The sequence below is a fragment of the Nerophis ophidion genome, linkage group LG28 (genome assembly GCF_033978795.1).
Source record: "Nerophis ophidion isolate RoL-2023_Sa linkage group LG28, RoL_Noph_v1.0, whole genome shotgun sequence".
In the NCBI taxonomy this organism is placed as follows: Eukaryota; Metazoa; Chordata; class Actinopteri; order Syngnathiformes; family Syngnathidae; genus Nerophis; species Nerophis ophidion.
Window position 1 is genome coordinate 19,358,263 of NC_084638.1, and position 23,172 is coordinate 19,381,434.

The 23,172-nt window shown below is 40.6% G+C and overlaps 1 protein-coding gene across 3 annotated transcripts; it reads right to left on the reverse strand.

The window, feature by feature from the left end:
* Window positions 1–7,931: 7,931 nt before the first annotated feature.
* LOC133545491 (zinc finger and SCAN domain-containing protein 31-like) lies at window positions 7,932–23,164 on the reverse strand. Of its 3 annotated transcripts, none has more exons than XR_009804847.1 (2): window positions 22,677–23,164; window positions 7,932–9,467 (listed from the first exon to the last, which is right to left on the reverse strand). XR_009804847.1 is itself a non-coding variant. In XM_061891137.1 (2 exons), exons 1-2 carry the CDS (start codon window positions 22,861–22,863, stop codon window positions 11,390–11,392), a joined length of 1,008 nt encoding a protein of 335 aa, XP_061747121.1. In that variant the 5' UTR covers window positions 22,864–23,164; the 3' UTR covers window positions 11,121–11,389. The 3 variants fall into 3 exon arrangements, 2 of the variants coding, with proteins under 2 accessions (XP_061747121.1, XP_061747120.1); XM_061891137.1 differs by lacking the exon at window positions 7,932–9,467 and adding an exon at window positions 11,121–12,210; XM_061891136.1 differs by lacking the exon at window positions 7,932–9,467 and adding an exon at window positions 11,121–12,213.
* Between the last annotated feature and the right edge of the window lie 8 nt (window positions 23,165–23,172).

Consider the following 23,172-nt stretch of genomic DNA (forward strand, 5'->3'; position numbering starts at 1 on the left):
GACCCACTGACCCCCCACTTTAAAGAGGAAGAGGAGGCGCCACAGACCTCCCACAATAAAGAAGAGGAGGTGGAATACAACATCAGTCAGGAGGGAGAGCACATTGAAAGGGTGGCGGAGTTCCCAGTGACTGGTGTCCCTGTGAAGAGTGAAGATGATGAGGTGAAAGTGAGGAGAGGGGAGGGGGGGAGCCTCCAAGCAGCAGCTCAACACAACACATGACAACAGAAGCTGATGGAGACCACTGTGGAGGATCACAAGCAGACAAGCTCTTAGCTCCACTATCAGATAGTGAGGACACAACGTCACACTCTCCTGACACTGATGATGAAGACTCTAAAGATGATAAGACATGTCACACTGACAACACTCACTTCACATGTTCTCACTGTGACAAAACCTTTAAATACCATAGTAATCTGAAAAGACACATGAGAATACACACTGGAGAAAAACCTTTTTCTTGCTCAGTATGTGGTAAAAGATTTTTACTGAGTGGGAATTTGAAAGTATACATGAGAATACACAGTGGTGAAAAACCTTTTTCCTGTTTAACCTGTGGTAAAGGTTTTGTACAAAATCAACATTTGAAAGAACACATGATAACACACACTGGTGAAAAACCTTTTTCCTGCTCAGTATGTGGTAAAGGTTTTGCACTTCGTGAGAATTTGAAAGTACACATGAGAATACACACCGGAGAAAAAACGTATGTCTGTTCAATCTGTAATAAAAGTTTTGTACAAAGAAACCATTTGAAAGAACACATGAACACACACACTGGTGAAAAACCTGTTTCCTGTTCAACCTGTGGTAAAGGTTTTAAACAAAATCAGTCTTTGAAAAGACACATGAGAACACACATGAGAACACACACTGGTGAAAAAACATATTCCTGTTCAATCTGCAACAGAAGCTTTGATTACCGGCCATACCTTGTAGCACACATGAGAACACACCCAGGAGAGAAAGTGTTGAGTTGCAGTGTGTGTGGTGAAAGATTGTCTTCTAAGTACCAGTGTAAGAAACACAAGTGTGCTGGTGAGAACAGCAGCAGCAAATGAAACTGCAGGATTTGAAATAAACTGTCAAGACTGTAATTTGGAATTTCTAACATCAGCACATATAACATGTGTGACATTGTTGTTTGTGTAACAATATTTTTAATATGCTTCTACATTTATAGATTAGATATTTTACCTTAGTGCTTTTGTCAGTCAAGTACATGCATTAATATGCAACATTGTGTACTTTTATTAAAAATTTTAACAACACGTCACAACCTGCCTGTTCAGACTTCCAGCAGAGCATTGGTGTCCTCTGTAAAGGACAAGTACGTATTTGTCATGGAAAACCCCTCACATGTGATTTGTTGGATCAAAATAACAATCTGTCTTCCAACATGGCGGCTTGCCTGTTTTATAGGCACAGGAAAATTAAGTCATTATGTTTTTCAATGTTAAAAATTTGTGTTTTTTAAGCACAAGTCTTTAATCAGTTGTCAGACGGGGTTTTGGTAACATTAAATTTCCTTACTTCCATTTCCTTATGTCCTTTGTAATGTTCCATGTTCTCAATAAAACCTCAAAAGTTTGTCATGCTAACACATTTATTTAAAGGGGAACATTATCACCAGACCTATGTAAGCGTCAATATATACCTTGATGGTGCAGAAAAAAGACCATCTATTTTTTTAACCGATTTCCGAATTCTAAATGGGTGAATTTTGGCGAATTAAACGCCTTTCAGTTTATCGCTCTGTGGTGATGACGTCAGAACGTGACGTCACCGAGGTAATACAGCCGCCATTTTCATTTTCAACACATTGCAAAGACCGGGTCTCAGATCTGTTATTTTCCATTTTTTCGACTATTTTTTGGAACCTTGGAGACATCATGCCTCGGCGGTGTGTTGTCGGAGCGTGTAACAACACTAACAGGGAGGGATTCAAGTTGCACCACTGGCCCGAAGATGCGAAAGTGGCAAGAAATCTGCCGCCAGACCCCCATTGAATGTGCTGGAGTGTCTCCACGTTTTACCGGCGATGACAGACATGGCACAGAGATGTATGGATAACCTGCAGATGCATTTGCAACGTTAAAGTCAACGAAATCAGAAAGGTGAGTTTTGTTGATGTTGTTGACTTATGTGCTAATCAGACATATTTGGTTGCGGCGTGACTGCCAGCTAATCGATAGTAACATGCTATTTACCGGCGGTGCTAAAGCAGACATGGCACACAGATGTATGGATAACCTGCAGATGCATTTGCAACGATAAAGTCAACGGAATCACAAAGGTGAGTTTTGTTGATGTTGACTGCCAGGTAATCGATGCTAACATGCTATGCTAATCGATGCTAACATGCGATTTACCGGCGGTGCTAAAGCAGACATGGCACAGAGATGTGTGGATAACCTGCAGATGCATTTGCAACTATAATACGTTTCCTTCCCCCCACATTTAATGCGAAAAAAACACTAACCAATCGACGGATTTAAGTTGCTCCAGTGTCACAAGATGCGAAAGTCCTGATCGTTTGGTCCGTACATTTTACCGGCGATGCTAACGCAGCTATTCGGCCATGCTATGGCTATGAATAGCATCAATAGCTCTTCGCTCAATAGCTTCAGTTTCTTCTTCAATACTTTCATTCTCCAACCATCCGTTTCAATACACGCGTAACCTGTTGAATCGCTTAAACCGCTGAAATCCAAGTCTGAATCCGAGCTAATGTTGCTTTATCTTGCTGTGGTATTCGCCATTGTTTGTTTTTTATTGGCAGCACTGTATAATGTCACAGGAAAATGAAAAAAAGGCACTTTAAAGCTGTTTTTAAGGGATATTTCGGGACCGGTAAAATTTTGAAAAAAACTTCAAAAAATACAACAAGCCACTGGGAACTGATTTTTATTGTTTTAACCCTTTTGAAATTGTGATAATGTTCCCCTTTAATTTTAGAATTTGATGCCAGCAACACATGAAAAACAAGTTGGGAAAGGTGGCAATAAAAACTGCTAAAGTTGAGGAATGCTCATCAAATACTTATGTGGAACATCCCACAGGTGTGCAGGCTAATTGGGAATAGGTGGGTGCCATGATTGGGTATAAAAACAGCTTCCATGAAATGCTAAGTAATTCACAAAGAAGGATGGGGCGAGGGTCACCAATTTGTAAGCAAATTGTCGAACAGTTTTAGAACAACATTTCTCAACGAGCTATTGTAAGGAATTTAGGGATTTTACCAACTACGGTCTGTAAAATCATCAAAAGCTTCAGAGAATCTGGAGAAATCACTGTCTCCCATCGAAAATGTGTAGTGCATTATGAAGCATAAAATACGACAGCGGAGACCCCAGACTGTTGAACGACTAAAGCTCTGAAAAAAAAAAGGATGTGAAAGAATTCCATTTTCAAAGCTTCAAAGATTAGTTTTCTCAGTTCCCAAACGTTTATTGAGTGTTGTTAAAAGAAAATGTGATGTAACACAGTGGTGAACAAGCCCTTTCCCAACTACCTTGGTACATGTTGCAGCCATGAAATTCCAAGTTAATAATTATTTGCAGAAAAAAATTAAGTTTATGAGTTTGAACATCAAATATCGTGTCTTTGTAGTATATTCAACTGAATATGGGTTGAAAGGATTTGCAAATCATTGTATTCTGTTTATATTTACATCTAACACAATTTCCCAACTCATATGGAAATGGGGTTTGTATTATAACTGATCTTTTTTGTAACACCGTTAGTGAATGAAGCGCACTTTTGTAGTTGTTTCCCATATTTCTGCACAATAATTCAGATATGTAACACTAGCGAGCAGTAAATAATATGAAGTGATTTTTGGTCCAGAACATGTTTTGCTTTACTCATTATTGCCATGTTTCTTGCTACTTTATGTTGTATATTTTTTTACATGAGGTTTCCAGTTCAGTTGATCTATTATTACACCCTACAATTTGTTTTCTTTTACCCTTTTAATGTCTACTCCTATTTGTGTTTGACTTTCCCTTCTACTGTAACCAAATATTATTTTAGTTTTACTGAGATTCAAATATAGTCTGCTTTATGTCAAACCATCTTTTTAATTTGTTAATTTCTTCTGTTATTATTTGTATTAGCTTGTGTGTTCTATCCTGAAGAAAACACAGTTGTATCATCTGCAAATTATACTAACTTTAAGTCCTTTGTAACTTTACAAATATTGTTTATATAGAGATTTAACAGTCTTGGTCCAAGTATTGGTCCCTGAGGTACACCACACGATATTTTGAGCTGTGTAGAAGTGTGTTCACCTATTTTTATGTGTTGCCTTCTGTAGTGACGACTATGACTGGATTAATATGGATTAGCAATCACTTCAGGGTGTCGGGTTAGGACAGCAATTATTCGTTCAGGTGAGTGCAGGAGGAATAATAGATTGTCCAAGTTAAAATTTGTATGTTCAATTGTCTGTTGAAGACTTGCATGAGTTGTTTGTTTGGGTGTGTGTTTTGTGTGTGTGTGTGTGTCTGTGGTTTCCTATACAAAACAAATATAATCATTTTAAATCTGTTAGGACTTCGCATGGCTGCAGTTGTGTGACCTCAAGTATGCAAGAATCCAGGAGAGCAGAAAGCAGGTAAGATGATTTTAATTTCATCAAAGTAAAAGATATAAACAGAAAGCAGTCTTGCATGGAGATGTTCCCAACATAGTTTTAACTTCGAGCACTGAGGAGTGCTCGAGTGAAACATAAATAGAACTATGTTGATTGACAGCAGCTGAGCACCGCTGCCAATCAACGGCGAGTGTGACAAAAACAGTGCTCAGCGGAGTAAACAGGAAGTATAACAAAATAAGAGCACTGAACAGGAAATAAAGTACAAAACACGAAAAACTATCAGAAAGTAAGTGACAGATTGTTACAGGACCTCCCCCTCAAGGAACAGACACCAGATGTTCCCTGGAAAAGAAAAATGGAAAAAAAAAGTCCACAAAGTAAGGGAGGGTGGAGGGAGGATTTGGTGGAGGGTCGCCAAACCTCGTGTCCCCGCAGCCAGCGAGGGAAAGTCAGGTGGCGACGGCGCGTAGAGCGCCGCTGGAACTGGCGAGGCGGGCGGCCACGGAACAGCCACATCATTGGCCGAAAAAGAGATGAGTGCATCCCGCGAGGAGGACGCCCAGGGCACGGCCACATCCGCGGCTGACGTGGAGGCGGGCGCGCTGAAGCAGGCCCGGAGACAGCAGACAAAGCGGCGGGGACTGCAGCCGAAGCAGATACCTCTGCAGGAGGCGGCTGAGGAGCCGATGTTGGTGCCGGCGTGGAAGCGGCAGACGTCATCAACGGCGTGGAAGCGGCAGACGTCATCAACGGCGTGGAAGCGGCAGACGTCATCAACGGCGTGGAACCGGCAGACGTCATCGGCGGCGTGGAAGCGGCAGACGTCATCGGCGGCGTGGAAGCAGCAGACGTCATCGGCGGCGTGGAAGCGGCAGACGTCATCGGCGGCGTGGAAGCGGCAGACGTCATCGGCGGCGTGAAAGCGGCAGACGTCATCGGCGGCGTGAAAGCGGCAGACGTCATCGGCGGCGTGGAAGCGGCAGACGTCATCGGCGGCGTGAAAGCGGCAGACGTCATCGGCGGCGTGAAAGCGGCAGACGTCATCGGCGGCGTGAAATCGGCAGACGTCATCGGCGGCGTGAAAGCGGCAGACGTCATCGGCGGCGTGAAAGCGGCAGACGTCATCGGCGGCGTGAAAGCGGCAGACGTCATCGGCGGCGTGAAAGCGGCAGACGTCATCGGCGGCGTAAAAGCGGCAGATGTCATCGGCGGCCTGAAAGCGGCAGATGTCATCGGCGGCGTGAAAGCGGCAGATGTCATCGGCGGCGTGAAAGCGGCAGATGTCATCGGCGGCGTGAAAGCGGCAGATGTCATCGACGGCGTGAAAGCGGCAGATGAAGACGAAGGGGGAGGAGCCGCAAATGCCGGCTGGGGAGCAGCAGATGCCGGCGGCGACGAAGCCCGGCGTGGTGCTGCCACTGGCGGCGTTAGATCTGTGCGCAACGCCGGCATTGGAACTCGGCGTGGAGCCGGCATTGGAGTGGTGCGTAATGCCGGCGTTGGAACTCTGCGTGGAGCCGGCGTTGGAGCTGTGCGAAAGCCCGCCAGGGACGTAGATGTCTCCGTGGAAGGAGACGCTGGCGGGGATGACAGCGGTGTGTGCCTGGCTGCACCGCAGTGCCCCCCTCCACTAGGCGGCTGCCAGACACCGTTCACACTTGCGGGAAGACGTGCCTGCTCGTCGGAGTCCCCCGGTGCGAAAACCAGGGACGGGCGGGAGGGGACCAGGAGGAGGGACGAAGACACGTCCCGTGCCGAGTCCCAGCAGGAGGACAAAAGCGACCTCACTGTGGGCTCCACTGGAGCTCTCGGCGAACCAAAAAAGAGAGCGGGAGCCGGCAAAAAGAGCAGCCGTGGAGCAGCCGCTGGAAGCTGCGTAGGAGCAGGGAGAAGCAGCTCAGCAGACGACGGGAAGGATGGCGGCGGCGGACGTGCCGGTCGGAGAGCCGCAGTCGGCGACGGAGCCGCAGGAGCCGCGAGACGTGAAGGAGGAGGCGGGCGCGCCGGTCGGTGAGCCGTAGACGGCAGCGTTGCCGAGAGGAAGGATGGCGGCGGAGGACGCGCCGGTCGGAGAGCCGTAGCCGGTAGCGTTGCCGCGGGAGCCGCGAGGCATGCAGGAAGTGGCGGACGTGCTGGTCGGAGAGCCGTAGGCAGCCGTCGAGCCGAGAGGAAAGATGGCGGCGGGGGACGCGCCAGTTGGAGAGCCGAAGCCGGTGGCGTTGCCGCGGGGAGAGGGTCCGCGTCTGTAGGCTGGGACCGCACAAACCTGGCCTTCAAGTCCTCCAGGAATTGTGCGGTCCAGAACGTCGGCTGAGGATTGCCGACAGGGATTCTCGCGAGGTCACAATTTTCTGGCTCGAAGTTACTGTTAGGACTTCGCATGGCTGCAGTTGTGTGACCTCAAGTATGCAAGAATCCAGGAGAGCAGAAAGCAGGTAAGATGATTTTAATTTCATCAAAGTAAAATATATAAACAGAAAGCAGTCTTGCATGGAGATGTTCCCAACATGGCTTTAACTTCGAGCACTGAGGAGTGCTCGAGTGAAACATAAATAGACCTATGTTGATTGACAGCAGCTGAGGACCGCTGCCAATCAACGGCGAGTGTGACAAAAACAGTGCTCAGCGGAGTAAACAGGAAGTATAACAAAATAAGAGCACTGAACAGGAAATAAAGTACAAAACACGAAAAACTATCAGAAAGTAAGTGACAGATTGTTACAAAATCAACTAAAACAGGGGTCACAGACGTTATTTTGCGGCCCCCACTTTAATATGAAAGTTTAATGTTAGTGCGGCCCGTGAGTTTTATATGAATGGCGCTTGAAAGTGTTGTGTTATTTGGCTCCAAAGTGGTTCTTTCAACGTTCTGGGTTGCCTACCCCTGCATTAGTGGAAAAGCGGAGAGTGAATGAAAGCAACAAAGACGTTGCCATGGAGACAAGGGTTTTCTTACGTGCCTGGCTGCAGTTACACCGCGACACCTGTCCGTCAGTAATAACAGTCCCCGATAACCTGGACCAATTCAAACCGTTATTAGCTTTTTTTATTGTTTAATTTGCATTGCCTCACACGATTAACACTACATATATTTTTATATGACGCCGGATAACAGTCAGGGAGCCGTCACTTTTTAGCGCTCGCTACCCCGGTACTTTCCGGGCTATTATCCGCCGACCGCCGTGTTGCCGTAGGGTCCGGGAGGAAAAGCGGAACAACACACATTACGGAAATAACATTATTCTCCGTGCGTCGGCTGAATAAAAACATGTCTTTTTCAAAGATGAAGAGAAAGGTTTGTGGTGAGCAAAGACATTTCCAGGAAAAGTGGGAGATGCAATATTTCTTTATTTGCACAGAGAAAGTTACAATGCACAAGGGATACCATTTGAAACGTCATTATACAACTAGACATGCTGAGGAGTATGCAACATTTTTTTTAAAGAAATCTTTTCTCGCGGCCCAGCCTCATCCAGACTCTGCATCCAGTGAGTTTGAGACCCCTGAACTGAAGTTACCACAATGCAATGAAATATAGGCACAAACCTGCGACAAGGCTGTTAAATATACATCACTTAGCTGGGTATACACAGTGTACATAAATGCACAGGATTTGAACATCCCAGCCCTAAGTAATGTAATGAGTAATAGAATGTAAATAGCATCACAACAATAAATGTAAATTGTAACTTGGGGCTAACAAACATGTCCAATGCTACAAACAGGCCCCAACCAGGGTATGATATTCAGCTCGCAGTTAGCTTGTCAATTTGATGCCAAACAGCCATTAGACTACAATAAAACAGATCAAATGAGTTGCAATACAGTTTTAAGCACAAAAGTGATATTAAAGTGTATATAAAGTAATTTCCTCAGCCTATTAAACAATTGACTTTGAAGTTCACAGTAACTTTCAGAGCCTGCTGATGCAATGATGCATTCAATGCCCCCTCCAGTGTCGTAAAAGTGATCTACACTCAAGCAACCCGATGACACAAAAAGAAAACAAGCATTACAGAGGCAGTCTTTTTGTACACCTCCTGTTGGTTAAGTAGCTTCTAACCCAGTTCAAGACCAACCTTCTGATTCCATACTGTTCTAATTTGTTTATTAAGATGCTATGACTAATTGTGTCTAAGGCTTCTTTTTGCTCTCTTTTGCATTGGTGATCTCTTCCGATATTTGAATGGACCACTTCCATGTTGGCTTCTGCACATGTCCAATTTGTCGAGGTCAAAGTTCGTGAGGGATAATCAAAGCCAAGCGACTCCATACTTTTTTAGTAAACTTTGTCAGTTTGTGGTTTGTGTTTACTCTTTAACGTGAACAGTAGTAGATATATTTCTAAATGATTGTTTATTCCGCATCATGTATATTTTTCAATATGCCGAAAACAATTTGCTCAGTTGTGAGATGTTCTAATAGTACATATCACCTCACAAGATGGAAACAAACTATGTGTGACATTGATGAGAGTTATTTTGACTCAGGAAGATGTGTTTGTGATCCACCATTCAAACAGTAGCCATTTCCAAAAGATCCAGACATGAAAATAAGATGGATTAAGGCCGTTAATAGGAAATGTAAGAAGGCTAATAACAAGTGGGTGGACTGGAAGCCTACAAAAGACTCACAGATCTGCAGTTATTATTTCTTGCATGGTAAACCAACGGATGACCACCCTTTGCCATTGTTAGAAATGGGCTATACATCAACAGTTGGTGTGAAAAGAAGAAGAACACTACTGCGGCATGGACCTACAGAAACGTCAACATCAGCGTCAACCACTGCTGCTGCTTCCATGGATGAAGTTATCCCACCAACTGGCCAAGTAGAGGAGAGTTCTGAATCCACCACGGCACGTCTGGAAAAAACATGACATGGACAGTAGTTGAAATAAACATTGTTGAAATATATTGCTGCATTATACAATAATGTTGTGTACAAATATTCATAAAAGGTATATTACATCATTATCCTGTAGTCAGAAATGTTCTAAGTGTCATGGATTATCTACTAATAGGTTATATCAAGTGACAGTTATTTTTTTTTTACTAAAAAGTTATATTACTCGACAAATGATTTTAAATGACACATTCTTCTTCTTTTTTTCGGTCCCCAAAACTCAACACTGGAGTGGAATCTGTGGAACATGATCATCATCAATTTTATTTTATTTTTCTAGAGTCACACAAATCATTGTAATGTATGCAATACCTGGAGATGGCAAGAGGTTTAAAAACTTCAAAAGAATCCTAAATATTGAACTTTTACACAAACAGAATGAATATTACATGCATTGCCTTTTGGGTTAAAACTTAAGCACGACACAAGTTAAACATTTAATATGATATTTTTTTTATTCAGATTGGGTTTTCTATGATCCTATATAATTACACAGCCAGCAAAACTGGTGCACTATGCACTATTGACTTCTTCTCAATAGCAAGCCACAGCTTACGGGGAGCACAGTGAACATTCATGGAAGGCATACACTCGGCCTGAAGGAAACAAAACTGCCTTTCTTTGCTGATAGGATTGTAGAATAATTGTTATGGCTCAAGTACCTGCCGCCGCACATACAGCTGTGCGCCCCTTTGGAGAGGCTTTCGTTCAAATTATTCTAATTACAGCATATCATCTTTTTTTACTTCTTTACTATTTGTTCTTTATTGTTTTTCCTTTACTGTATTTTCTGTGGAACACAAAAAAATACTAATAACTTGAAAGTTTCCAATCTTCCAAAAGCAAAGGAGTTCATTTAAGAAAAAAAAAACAACGGAATTGACCACTTAAAATAATTTTTAGGATGTTGTTTTGCACTTGAAGACAACACCTGTTCAGTCGGTGATAGGGAAACAAAATAAACGGTTTATTTTATGAATGTATGTAAAGTAAATGTTCATTATTGGCTTTTGCCTGACACTCCGAACTTTGATTGATATTGATATTGATTTTGGGATGTTAAAAAAACGATAGAAAATAAAAAACAAGTGTGTAAAACACAACAATGGGATTTTTTTTAAATCCACAAATGTAACTCTCTAAAAACCAATCAGGCATTTTCTTTCACTTTCACATTGCATACATGTCTGGGGACATACATGTAAAACAATCACAACACAATCATCATAATACAAAAGAGAGTAATAAAGATCATTAATAAAATAGATTATAGAGACCCAACAAATGATTATCATAAAGTCACACATATTTCAAACGCCTATAATAAACACTCTTATGAATAAGTCTAAAATTGATTTATGCATATATATAAAAATAAAATGTTTATTGTATGTAAAATATGTGTTTTGTACTGTTTACACTCACCTTTTCAGTCAAATTGTTTTGTTAAATTTTTAATAAAAGCACACAATGTTGCACATTAATGCATGTACTTGACTGAAAAAAGCACTAATATAAAATATATATAAATGTAGAAGCATATTAAAAAGATTGTTACACAAACAACAAAGTCACACATGTTGTATGTGCTGATGTTGTTAGAAAGTCAAAATTAAAGTCTTGACAGTTTATTTCAAATCCTGCAGTTTCATTTGCTGCTGCTGTTCTCACCAGCACACTTGTGTTTCTTACACTGGTACTTAAAAGAGAATCTTTCACCACACACACTGCAACTCAACACTTTCTCTCCTGGGTGTCTTCTCATGTGTCTTACAAGGTTTGATCGGTCACAAAAGCTTCTGTTGCAGATTGAACAGAAATGTGTTTTTTCGCCACTGTGTTCTCTTGTGTGTTTTCATATTGACACTATTTGTAAAACTCTTACCACAGGCTGAACATGAAAAAAGTTTTTCGCCAGTGTGCGTTCTCATGTGTACTTTGAAATATTCCTTCCTTGTAAGAGATAAACCACAGATTAAACAAGAAAAAGTTTTTTTTGCCAGTGTGTGTTCTCATGTGTCTTTTCAAAGAGCTACTTTCTACAAAACCTTTACCACAGATTGAACGAGAAAAAGGTTTTTCACCAGTGTGTCTTTTCATGTGTACTTTCAAATTGCCACTTTCTACAAAACCTTTACCACAGATTGAACAGATACAATATTGTTCTCCAGTGTGTATTGTTCTGTGTTTTACCAAACATGAACTTTGTGCAAAACCTTTACCACAGATTGAACAAGCAAAAGGTTTTTCACCAGTGTGTGTTCTCATGTGTACTTTCAGATAACTATTGTATTTAAAGGTTTTGTCACAGTGAGAACATGTGAAGTGAGTGTTGTCAGTGTGACATATCTTATCATCTTTAGAGTCTTCATCATCAGTGTCAGGAGAGTGTGACGTTGTGTCCTCACTATCTGATAGTGGCGCTAAGAGCTTGTCTGCTTGTGATCCTCCACAGTGGTCTCCATCAGCTTCTGTTGTCATGTGTTGTGTTGAGCTGCTGCTTGGAGGCTCCGCCTCTCTCTTCTCCTCACTTTCACCTTTTTCCTCATTTTCACTCTTCACAGAGACACCAGTCACTGGGAACTCCATCAGTCCTTCAAGATGATCTCCATCCTGACTGATGTTGGGGGGGGGGGGGACATCTTCTTCCTCATGTATGTTGGGGGACTGTGGTTCCTCTTCCTGCTCATGAAGTAAAGGTTCTTCTTTGACGTTTGAGGGACAGGAGAAAACAGACATTCTTTAGAAAAGTCCAGCATTGCTCAGTCACATGAGACCGTGTCCTGCACCAACAGATGATCTCACAATGAATGAATGAATGAATGAATGAATGGTTTATTTTGACCCATGCAAACAAAACAAGAGAATGAAATAAAATACAAAATAAATATATAGATACATTATTTTTACACCTACATTGAAAACATTACATGTGACTAATCTTTTGTAGATATCAAGATTGGCTCAAAAGGGAGTGGGAAGAAGTAAACTTATTAGGTCCCACCCCTATACATATACAATATATATATATATACAATATATAATACAATAATATATATGATATAATTCAATTCAGTGGTTGCTGCTATATATTGTCTATATAAAATACATTTAAATTCACACACACTTACATATATACATATGTACACACACATATATACACACACGTATACAATTTTTATATATATACATATATATATATATATATATATATATATATATATATATATATATATATATATATACACACACAATCACATACATACACACATGCATATACCCAAAATACACACATATCCATCACATACACACACACACACACGCACACACACACACACACACACACACACACACACACGCACGCACGCACACACATAAATACTATATATATAATAGTATATGTAATATACACTTTTGTCTAAACATTATTAACAGTTTATGGTGCCTATGGGAACAAGCTTTCATTTTGACTGTGATATTAGTGGTTAATAGTGGATCTGTGGCTGTGGAGCTATTGCCCCTGATCAACAGGACCTGAGGACCACTCTTGCTATGTGTCCTATGCTGTGCATTAAAAGAGACGAGGGGAGCCCCCTGCCAGAGGAGTTATCCACGAACATAAGATCCCCCACTCGCTTGCCCTGTACTCCAGATAGTGTACTTGTTATGTGTCCTATGCTGTGGATTAAAAGAGACGAGGGGAGCCCCCCTGCCAGAGGAGTTATCCACGAACATAAGATCCCCCAATCGCCTGCCCTGTACTCCAGATAGTGTACCCAAATCCCTTTTCTTAGTTTCCGTCGGCACCAATTCTTTAGTCAGAATTCATATTTGTTTTTACATTTGCAGAAAATTAGTATTACTCAAATTGCATATAGGATTGTTTGTGTACACACACACACACACATGCGCACACACACACACACACACACACACAATTCAATGTATTCCTCTCATTGATACTAATTCATATAGTTTAACTAGTTGGGTGATGTCATAGAAGTAATAATAATAATGATAAAATCAACAATGACTAAACAATAATAATATCGATAATGATAACAATAATAATAACAATATGAACAATAGCAATGACAATAAATGATGACAATAATACATATAAAATAATGAAGATAATGATGATGATGATAATAACAACAATAATAATAATAATAATAACAATAATCATTATTAGCCAGTGATGGAGTTTAACACTTAGGCATCCATGTTCACATTCCTATACATTGCCCATACCATTTTTTTGTATCTTGTTTTGAACTGATGGACATTTGAACATTGCTTGAGCCCCACATCCAATCCGTTCCAAAGTTTCACTTCACGCACAGACACACACAACCTTTTCCTGGTAGTTCTTAATGTTGGAATAGTAAAGATACTACACCCCCTTAGATTATGAACTCCTTCTCTGTGTTTGAAATGTATTTGAATATTGGCAGGTAGAACCTTTTTGTTTGCTTTAAATAGTAATTCAGCTGTATTAAAATCAACTAGATCAGGCAGTTTTAATAATTTAGATTGTAAAAATAAAATATTTGTGTGGTCACAATACCCCACCTTGTGTAGAATTCTTATCGCACGTTTTTGGAGTGTAACCAGGGGATGTAGTGAAGTTTTGTAGTTGTTGCCCCAGATTTCTATGCAGTAATTTAGATATGGTAAGACCAATGAACAATATAATAAATGCAGAGCTGTGTAATTTAAGAAGAATTTGGATTTATTGATAATAGAGATGGTTTTGGAGATTTTGCTTTGTATATGTCTTATTTTCCAAGATGGCGGCGCCCGGACGGGCTGCGACATTGCGGAGCTCCTGCTAAAGATGGAACATTTGGCGGAAATGCCGGACAGTTCTGCAGACTTCATGGCTGGCTCGCATCGTGGTCACTCCGTGATCACGTACGACCGCCAGACACTTCTGGATATGGACATATCGGGCCGTTTTGGACTGATAGACGCGTGCTTGCTAGACCGGCTAGCTAGCATGGGAATAATTCGGCGGCTACATCCAGCGGCCTGTGAAGCAGGGGAGTATAGTAGCAGAGGGGGCCGTCTACGGAGCAGACGCCAGCGGTGTGATCGGAAACGCGGATGCCGAGCGGGGCTAAAAACAAAGCAGAAGGCTAATCCCCACAGGACACCACTTCCCTCCATCCTGCAACCGGATTTAAATAAAAGATGCGAGACTACTGGTCTGGGTAAGGAGTCAGTTAAATTAGAACAAGTTTTTTCTGCTTTGAGTGTTTCAGAGTTGGACATGTGTTTTACTGAGGTGGCTAACTATGATGCGTGCAGTTTATCAAAGCAACAAACAAACAATCGGAAAATCCCCGTTACTGAGGTGGCTAACCATGATGTGTGCACTGGGCATAATAAACACAACATTATTGATATTGCTACTACGGATAATTTGATCAAAAAATCCCTAAAACAGCCGACTACCTATAATATAGTTTTTTTAAACATAAGATCATTGTCTCCCAAAACGTTGTTAGTTAATGATATTATCAGAGACAACAATCTTAACGTCATCGGTCTCAGTGAAACCTGGCTTAAACCAAACGACTTTTTTGCGCTAAATGAGGCATGTCCTCCTAACTTTACACATGCGCATATTGCCCGTCCGCTTAAAAGGGATGGGGGGGTCGCACTAATATACAACGAAAACTTTAACCTTAGTCCTAACATAAATAATAAATATACATCGTTTGAGGTGCTTACTATGAGGTCTGTACCGCTGCCTCTACACCTGGCTGTTATCTACCGCCCCCCAGGGGCCTATTCGGACTTTATCAATGAATTCTCAGAGTTCGTTGCTGATCTAGTGACACACGCCGATAATATAATCATAATGGGGGACTTTAATATTCATATGAATACCCCATCGGACCCACCGTGCGTAGCGCTCTAGACTATAATTGATAGCTGTGGTCTCACACAAATAATAAATGAACCCACGCATCGCAACGGTAATACGATAGACCTAGTGCTTGTCAGGGGTATCACCGTTTCCAAAGTTACAATACTCCCGTATACTAAAGTATTGTCCGATCATTACCTTATAAAATTCGAGGTTCAGACGCATGTTTGTCAAACTAATAATAATAATAACTGCTATAGCAGCCACAACATTAATACGGCCACAACGACAACTCTTGCTGACCTACTGCCCTCGGTAATGGCACCTTTCTCAAAATATGTGGGCTCTATTGATAACCACACTAACAACTTTAACGACGCCCTGCGCGAAACCATTGATAACATAGCACCGCTAAAGTTAAAAAAGTCTCCAAAAAAGTGCACCCCGTGGTTTACAGAAGAAACTAGAGCTCAGAAATTATTATGCAGAAAGCTGGAACGCAAATGGCGGACGACTAAACTTGAGGTGCACCATCAAGCATGGAGTGATGGTTTAATAACTTATAAACGCATGCTTACCTTAGCTAAAGCTAAATATTACTCAAATCTCATCCACCGTAATAAAAACGATCCTAAATTTTTGTTTAGTACGGTAGCATCGCTAACCCAACAAGGGACTCCTTCCAGTAGCTCCACCCACTCAGCTGATGACTTTATGCAATTCTTTAGTAAGAAAATTGAAGTCATTAGAAAGGAGATTAAAGACAATGCGTCCCAGCTACAACGGGGTTCTATTAACACTGATACGATTGTATATACGGCGGATACTGCCCTCCAAAATAGTTTCTCTCGTTTTGAGGAAATAACATTAGAGGAATTGTTACAACGTGTAAATGGAATAAAACAAACAACGTGTTTACTTGACCCTCTTCCTGGGAAACTGATCGAGGAGCTCTTTGTATTATTAGGTCCATCAGTGCTAAATATTATAAACTTATCACTTTCCTCGGGCACTGTTCCCCTAGCATTCAAAAAAGCGGTTATTCATCCTCTTCTTAAAAGACCTAACCTCGATCCTGACCTCATGGTAAACTACCGACCGGTGTCTCACCTTCCCTTTATTTCAAAAATCCTCGAAAAAATTGTTGCGGAGCAGTTAAATGAACACTTAGCGTCTAACAATTTATGTGAAACCTTTCAATCCGGTTTCAGGGCAAATCACTCCACGGAGACAGACCTCGCAAAAATGACTAATGATCTATTGCTAACGATGGATTCTGATGCGTCATCTATGTTGCTGCTCCTCAATCTTAGCGCTGCTTTCGATACTGTCGATCATAATATTTTATTAGAACGTATCAAAACACGAATTGGTATGTCAGACTTAGCCCTGTCTTGGTTTAACTCTTATCTTACTGATAGGATGCAGTGTGTCTCCCATAACAATGTGACCTCGGACTACGTTAAGGTAACGTGTGGAGTTCCTCAGGGTTCGGTCCTTGGCCCTGCACTCTTCAGCATCTACATGCTTCCGCTAGGTGACATCATACGCAAATACGGTGTTAGCTTTCACTGTTATGCTGATGACACCCAACTCTACATGCACCTAAAGCTGACCAACATGCCGGATTGTAGTCAGCTGGAGGCGTGTCTTAATGAAATTAAACAATGGATGTCCGCTAACTTTTTGCAACTCAACGCCAAAAAAACGGAAATGTTGATTATCGGTCCTGCTAGACACCGAACTCTATTTAATAATACAACTCTAACATTTGACAACCAAACAATTAAACAAGGCGACACGGTAAAGAATCTTGGTGTTATCTTTGACCCAACTCTCTCCTTTGAGGCACACATTAAACGCGTTACTAAAACGGCTTTCTTTCATCTCCGTAATATCGCTAAAATTCGCTCCATTCTGTCCACTAAAGACGCTGAGATCATTATCCATGCGTTTGTTACGTCTCGCCTCGATTACTGTAACGTATTATTTTCGGGTCTCCCCATGTCTAGCATTAAAAGATTACAGTTGGTACAAAATGCGGCTGCTAGACTTTTGACAAGAACAAGAAAGTTTGATCACATTACGCCTGTACTGGCTCACCTGCACTGGCTTCCTGTGCACTTAAGATGTGACTTTAAGGTTTTACTACTTACGTATAAAATACTACACGGTCTAGCTCCATCCTATCTTGCCGATTGTATTGTACCATATGTCCCGGCAAGAAATCTGCGTTCAAAGGACTCTGGCTTATTAGTGATTCCCAAAGCCCAAAAAAAGTATGCGGGCTATAGAGCTTTTTCATTTCGGGCTCCAGTACTCTGGAATGCCCTCCTGGCAACAGTTCGAGATGCCACCTCAGTAGAAGCATTTAAGTCTCACCTTAAAACTCATTTGTATACTCTAGCTTTTAAATAGACTCCCTTTTTAGACCAGTTGATCTGCCGTTTCTTTTCTTTTTCTTCTATGTCCCACTCTCCCCTGTAGAGGGGGTCCGGTCCGATCCGGTGGCCATGTACTGCTTGCCTGTGTATCGGCTGGGGACATCTCTGCGCTGCTGATCCGCCTCCGCTTGGGATGGTTTCCTGCTGGCCCCGCTGTGAACGGGACTCTCGCTGCTGTGTTGGATCCGCTTTGAACTGGACTCTCGCGACTGTGTTGGATCCATTATGGATTGAACTTTCACAGTATCATGTTAGACCCGCTCGACATCCATTTCTTTCCTCCTCTCCAAGGTTCTCATAGTCATCATTGTCACCGACGTCCCACTGGGTCATTATTGTCACCGACGTCCCACTGGGTCATTATTGTCACCGATGTCCCACTGGGTGTGAGTTTTCCTTGCCCTTATGTGGGCCTACTGAGGATGTCGTTGTGGTTTGTGCAGCCCTTTGAGACACTAGTGATTTAGGGCTATATAAGTAAACATTGATTGATTGATTGATTGATTGATTATGTGTGGTTTCCAGCTTAATTTATTATCAATAGTGACTCCTAAGAATTTAATTTCTGACACCGTTTCTAGAATCACGCCATCTATATTTATTGCTGGTCCTGGATTGGAATAGCCAAATAACATAACTTTTGTTTTCTTTAAATTAAGGGATAATTTGTTTATATCTAACCATGTTTTTAATTTTGCAAGTTCATTATTTAGGGTGGATACAAAATGTGTATAATTATCGTTAGAATAGAAAATATTAGTGTCGTCTGCAAATATGACTAATTTTAATACATTTGATACTGTAAATATGTCATTAATATATAAGTTAAATAACTTGGGACCAAGAACGGATCCTTGCGGAACCCCACAAGCAATGTCCAAATGCCCAGATGTGAACTCACCCATCTTCACAAACTGCTGTCTTTGTGTTAAATAGCTCCTTATCCAAGTCAAAGCTACTCCCCTTATTCCATATCTGTATATTTTTTTCAGTAATATTTGATGATTAATGGTGTCAAATGCTTTACTCAGATCCATGTACATTCCAGCTGCATATTTCTTACTATCTAAACTATTGGTTATCTCTTCTACTGCATCAATTATTGCCATAGATGTTGACCTTGCTGTCCTAAAACAGCATTGACTTTCATTAATTATCTTATGTTTATATATAAATTTCTCTAATCTAGTGTTATATAATTTCTCTAAGATTTTGGAAAACTGCGGGAGCAAAGAGACAGGTCGGTAGTTTGTGAAGATGTGTTTGTTCCCATTTTCATATATTGGTATTACCTTTGCCATTTTCATTTTATTAGGAAATTGTCCTGTTTGGAAGGACAGGTTAAATATATAAGTTAGTGGTTTCATCAGTTTCCCCTCACAGCAGTCAGGGTACTTCCAGCTGACACATGAAGAAGACCTTCAGGGGAATGCCTTGCCAGGCCAACGTCCAAACCACCTTATTCATGTAAAAACATCTTAAAAGTAATTCCTGCAATCCATACTAGTGTGCTCTCCCTCTGAATAAGTCATACACACACAGGAGATAATGTTCCACATGCCAGCCTCCATGAAGTAGTACTAGTGATGAGCTCCCCCTGCTGGTGGACTATAATTAGTCTTTTTCACATTAATTTTTAGAGACGGGTCTGCTCTAAAAAAGCATGAGCACAGTCAACATGTTGGCCAAAAAAGATGACATCTGTTTTGCTTTCATTTAGATAGTGTCGCCAAAATTAAACCGGGATGAAGTAATCAGATTACTGACTACTCCTTCAAAAGATAACTTGTTTATCTTATTAATAGTATTAATAATGGATTAGATTAATTTAGTACGTTTCCAGACAGTCAAATTGTGTTAAAGTGAGAACTGAGAAGGCGTCATTCATGCAGTCCATACATTCAATGTTGTAAGCTACATTTAATAATAATAATAATAATAATAATAATAATAATAACTGGATGAAGCAATTCCTGAAGGAATTGTGTGTGATTGCTCCAATGCTGAAGTTGAACTGAAATGCTGAAAGAATGTAGTATAAGAATAGTTTGAATGTTGGAATGGTTTGAATGTTCAACAGTTGGAATTTCCAGGAAAACTGGAATTTGGTTTAAAACTTTGGAACATGATAGTTTGAATGTCCAGGATGAGTGGAATATGTTGATGTTGGAATGGTTTGTATAGGTACATATCATTGGTAACTTCCTAGAAATTTGGGAATTTTGGGAAAAGCGGGATTTTTTGAAAACGATGAAGAGCATGAACAAGTTGAATTGGTTAGTGTTGGAAATGTTTAAATCTGTCAAGAAATGTTGAAGTAGTAACAGTTTTTTTTTTTTTTTTTCAAAAATGGCATTACGGAATTTTGTGAAAATCGGGAATTTTTCTAATTCTTAAACCAACTTGTTTTTTGGTCCTAACTAAGAGGAATGTTTTGACAGTGGAACGGTTGAAATGGGTTGAACAATATGAAAGGTGTCATTGCACTAAAGAAGGTTGGAAAAAGGGTTAGAAAAAAACAAGAATTCCTGGAATGTTTTTGAACATGGAAACACTGTTGTTTGAATTTCCAGGATGTATGGAATGTGCTGAAGGTGGAATGGTTTAAATGGGTTTAAAAATGTGGGAATTGGGGAAGTTTGAAAAATTGATATTGCAGTATATTTTGAATGGGAAAATGCCCTAAGCACTGGAAATTCCAGGAAATCTGTGAATTTTTTAAATAAGTGTTGAAAGAGAGCACACAATTCCTGAACAGGCTGTTTATTTCGAAGTTGGAGCGGTTTGTATCAGATCAAAAATGTGGGAGTGGTGGAACTTTAATTTCAATAGGAATTTCCATTGAAATTTGAGAATTTCGGGGAAGCGGAATTTTATTGGAAAATGCTAAACATTGTGAATGTTCTAAATGAGTTCAAGTGTTGAAGTAATAACATTTTTAAATTGAGAAATGGTATTATGGAATTCCTGGAATTTTGGGAAAACCGGGAGTTTTGCAAGTTCCAAAAACAACTTTCTTTTTTGACCCGATTAAGAGGAATGATTTGACGGTGGAACGGTTGAAGTGGGTTGAAAAATGTGGAATGAGTAGTTGCCAGAATAAAGGGTCAAAAAAGGGTTTGAAAAAACGTGAACTCTGGGAAATTGTGGAATTTTTTAGAACTAGGAAAAATTATAGTTTGAATGTCCAGGATTACTGAAATATGTCAAAGGTGGAATGGTTTGAATCAATTGAAAATGTGTAAATGGTTGAAGTTTGAAAAATGGCCAATTCATTTTGAATGGGAAAAATTACTAAGCACTAATTTATTCTCGTTTCAAGCTAATTTAGCTATTAGCTCGCCCATCCTTTGTGTGTAACATGTTTAGCCTTGTTCTACTGTCCTTTAGTGATAATAATACTTGGAAGAAATGTAATGTATTTGCTGCAATGGAGGATGGTTGAGCGTGTGATGTAAGAAGATATAGTTAGCTGTAGTGACAACTAATTCCTCTGGTGGGCCAACTAAACATCAAAAATACAAATCAGCGATTAGAAATCTGGACGTTTAGGGTCTTTGTGAGTGGAAACAATTTTATTATGTCCCATACTAAATCAGAGTTTTAAGGTTTGATGAACAGGATGGCCCTGTCGTACAAAGTTTAGTTTCTACACAGTTTGGTGATTATATGCATTCAAATAAAAATGCATCTGTTGTTTTGTGTCAGTTTTGTTCAACTAAACTCCTATTTGTTAAACCTTTGTACAAGTTTAAAACGATCGTAATGCTAATTTTTGTTAGCGTGGCGCGGTGGGGGAGAGTGGCCGTGCGCAACCCGAGCGTCCCTGGTTCAATTCCCACCTAGTACCAACCGCATCACGTCCGTTGTGTCCTGAGCAAGACACTTCACCCTTGCTCCTGATGGGTGCTGGTTGGCGCCTTGCATGGCAGCTCCCTCCATCAGTGTGTGAATGTGTCTGTGAATGGGTAAAAAGCGTAGAAAAGCGCTATACAAGTACAACCCATTTATTTATTTATCATTTAAAAAACACCCGAATGCTGTTCCATTTAGTGGTCAATTGTATGGAATATGTACTGCAATGTGCAATCTACTAATAAAAGTCTCAATCAATCAATCAAACAGGGGGGCGGAAGGCGGGGTTCACCCTGGAAAATTCCATAAAACCTTTAAACTATTTTTAAAATGTTATCCTAAGTAAAAATGTATCCTCCAGTTTGTGGCTATTATAAGGCATATTTCCTAAGGATATGCATTTTTACAGCATGTTTTAAAGAGATAGCATTCTGGGTATATTATATTGATCAAGTAATTCTTATTTAGGGGGCTTAGTGAGCGGAATAGAGGCGCTCCCATTGACTCCATTGTTAGAATTAGGATAATTAAGGTTTTGCTAACATTTGCTTAGGAATTAGAAAACATAAAAAATAAAAACATGTTATTATCTTACATAAGGATTGTGAATGATATAGGCATAGTTAAACTAAAAATCAGATCCCCTTTGATGATTTTTCTACATCCTGTGAACTGTTTGATGGTGTGGTGAAAGTGACAAAATAAATACATGTCAGGAAAATGCAAATTTCAGCAAAAATTGCTGGCAAACTTTTTAAAACCTGGTTAAAGATTGTTGGTAGTAAACCCAGAGAGCCATGTGTATGTTGTAAAATGATGTTAGAATTAGCTTTATTATTTGGGTTTGGGGGGCCCCGTCATGGGTGCCGCCCCTGGCCCAGCTCTAACTTGTTCCACCATTGGTCATTGTGGTTATATTATATATTCCAAATGTCATGTTCTTATTATTAATCAAATATAGTGTTAGTAAACATGTAAGAAGTCAACAAACCTGTTCTGTGTAACACAACTTGATGTTTCTTGACAACAGCGTCCAGTAGTTGATTGTAATCCTCTATTGTTCCAGAAAGTTCCGCCTCGTATTCTGCTATCGTTCTTTCTAACACTACACATATTTCTTCAACGGCAGCAGTTAGTCGCTGATCCACAAACGCTCTCAACATTTGTAATGTAGACATTTTCACACAATCACAACACTTTACTCTCACACATGATCCCTACTTAGCGATGAGTTGATAACTTCTGTGTCTTCTGTTAGCAGCTAACAAGCTAAGCTAACTAGCGAGCTAAGCCAACTAACCAGCAAAGATAGCACGAGAAGCGGCACAGTGCTTCTAGCGCATCGAGACGACTTTATCATTTACTAAAAAATCAAAGACGTATTTTATACGACGTAAATATTTCAAACTGGAGAACAAATAATAAAACTGACTTATTAGCGTCCTGCTCGCTTCATTCTGCGTCGATGTGCTTTCACGACAGTTAGC

Bases quoted from the DNA above. Each gene is read 5' to 3' on its own strand.
- LOC133545491 (XM_061891136.1), bottom strand. From the start codon at position 22,863: ATGTCTACATTACAAATGTTGAGAGCGTTTGTGGATCAGCGACTAACT. The intron at 12,214-22,676 runs GTTTGTTGACTT...CAAACGTCAAAG, and splicing joins AGTTGTGTTACACAGAACAG to AAGAACCTTTACTTCATGAG.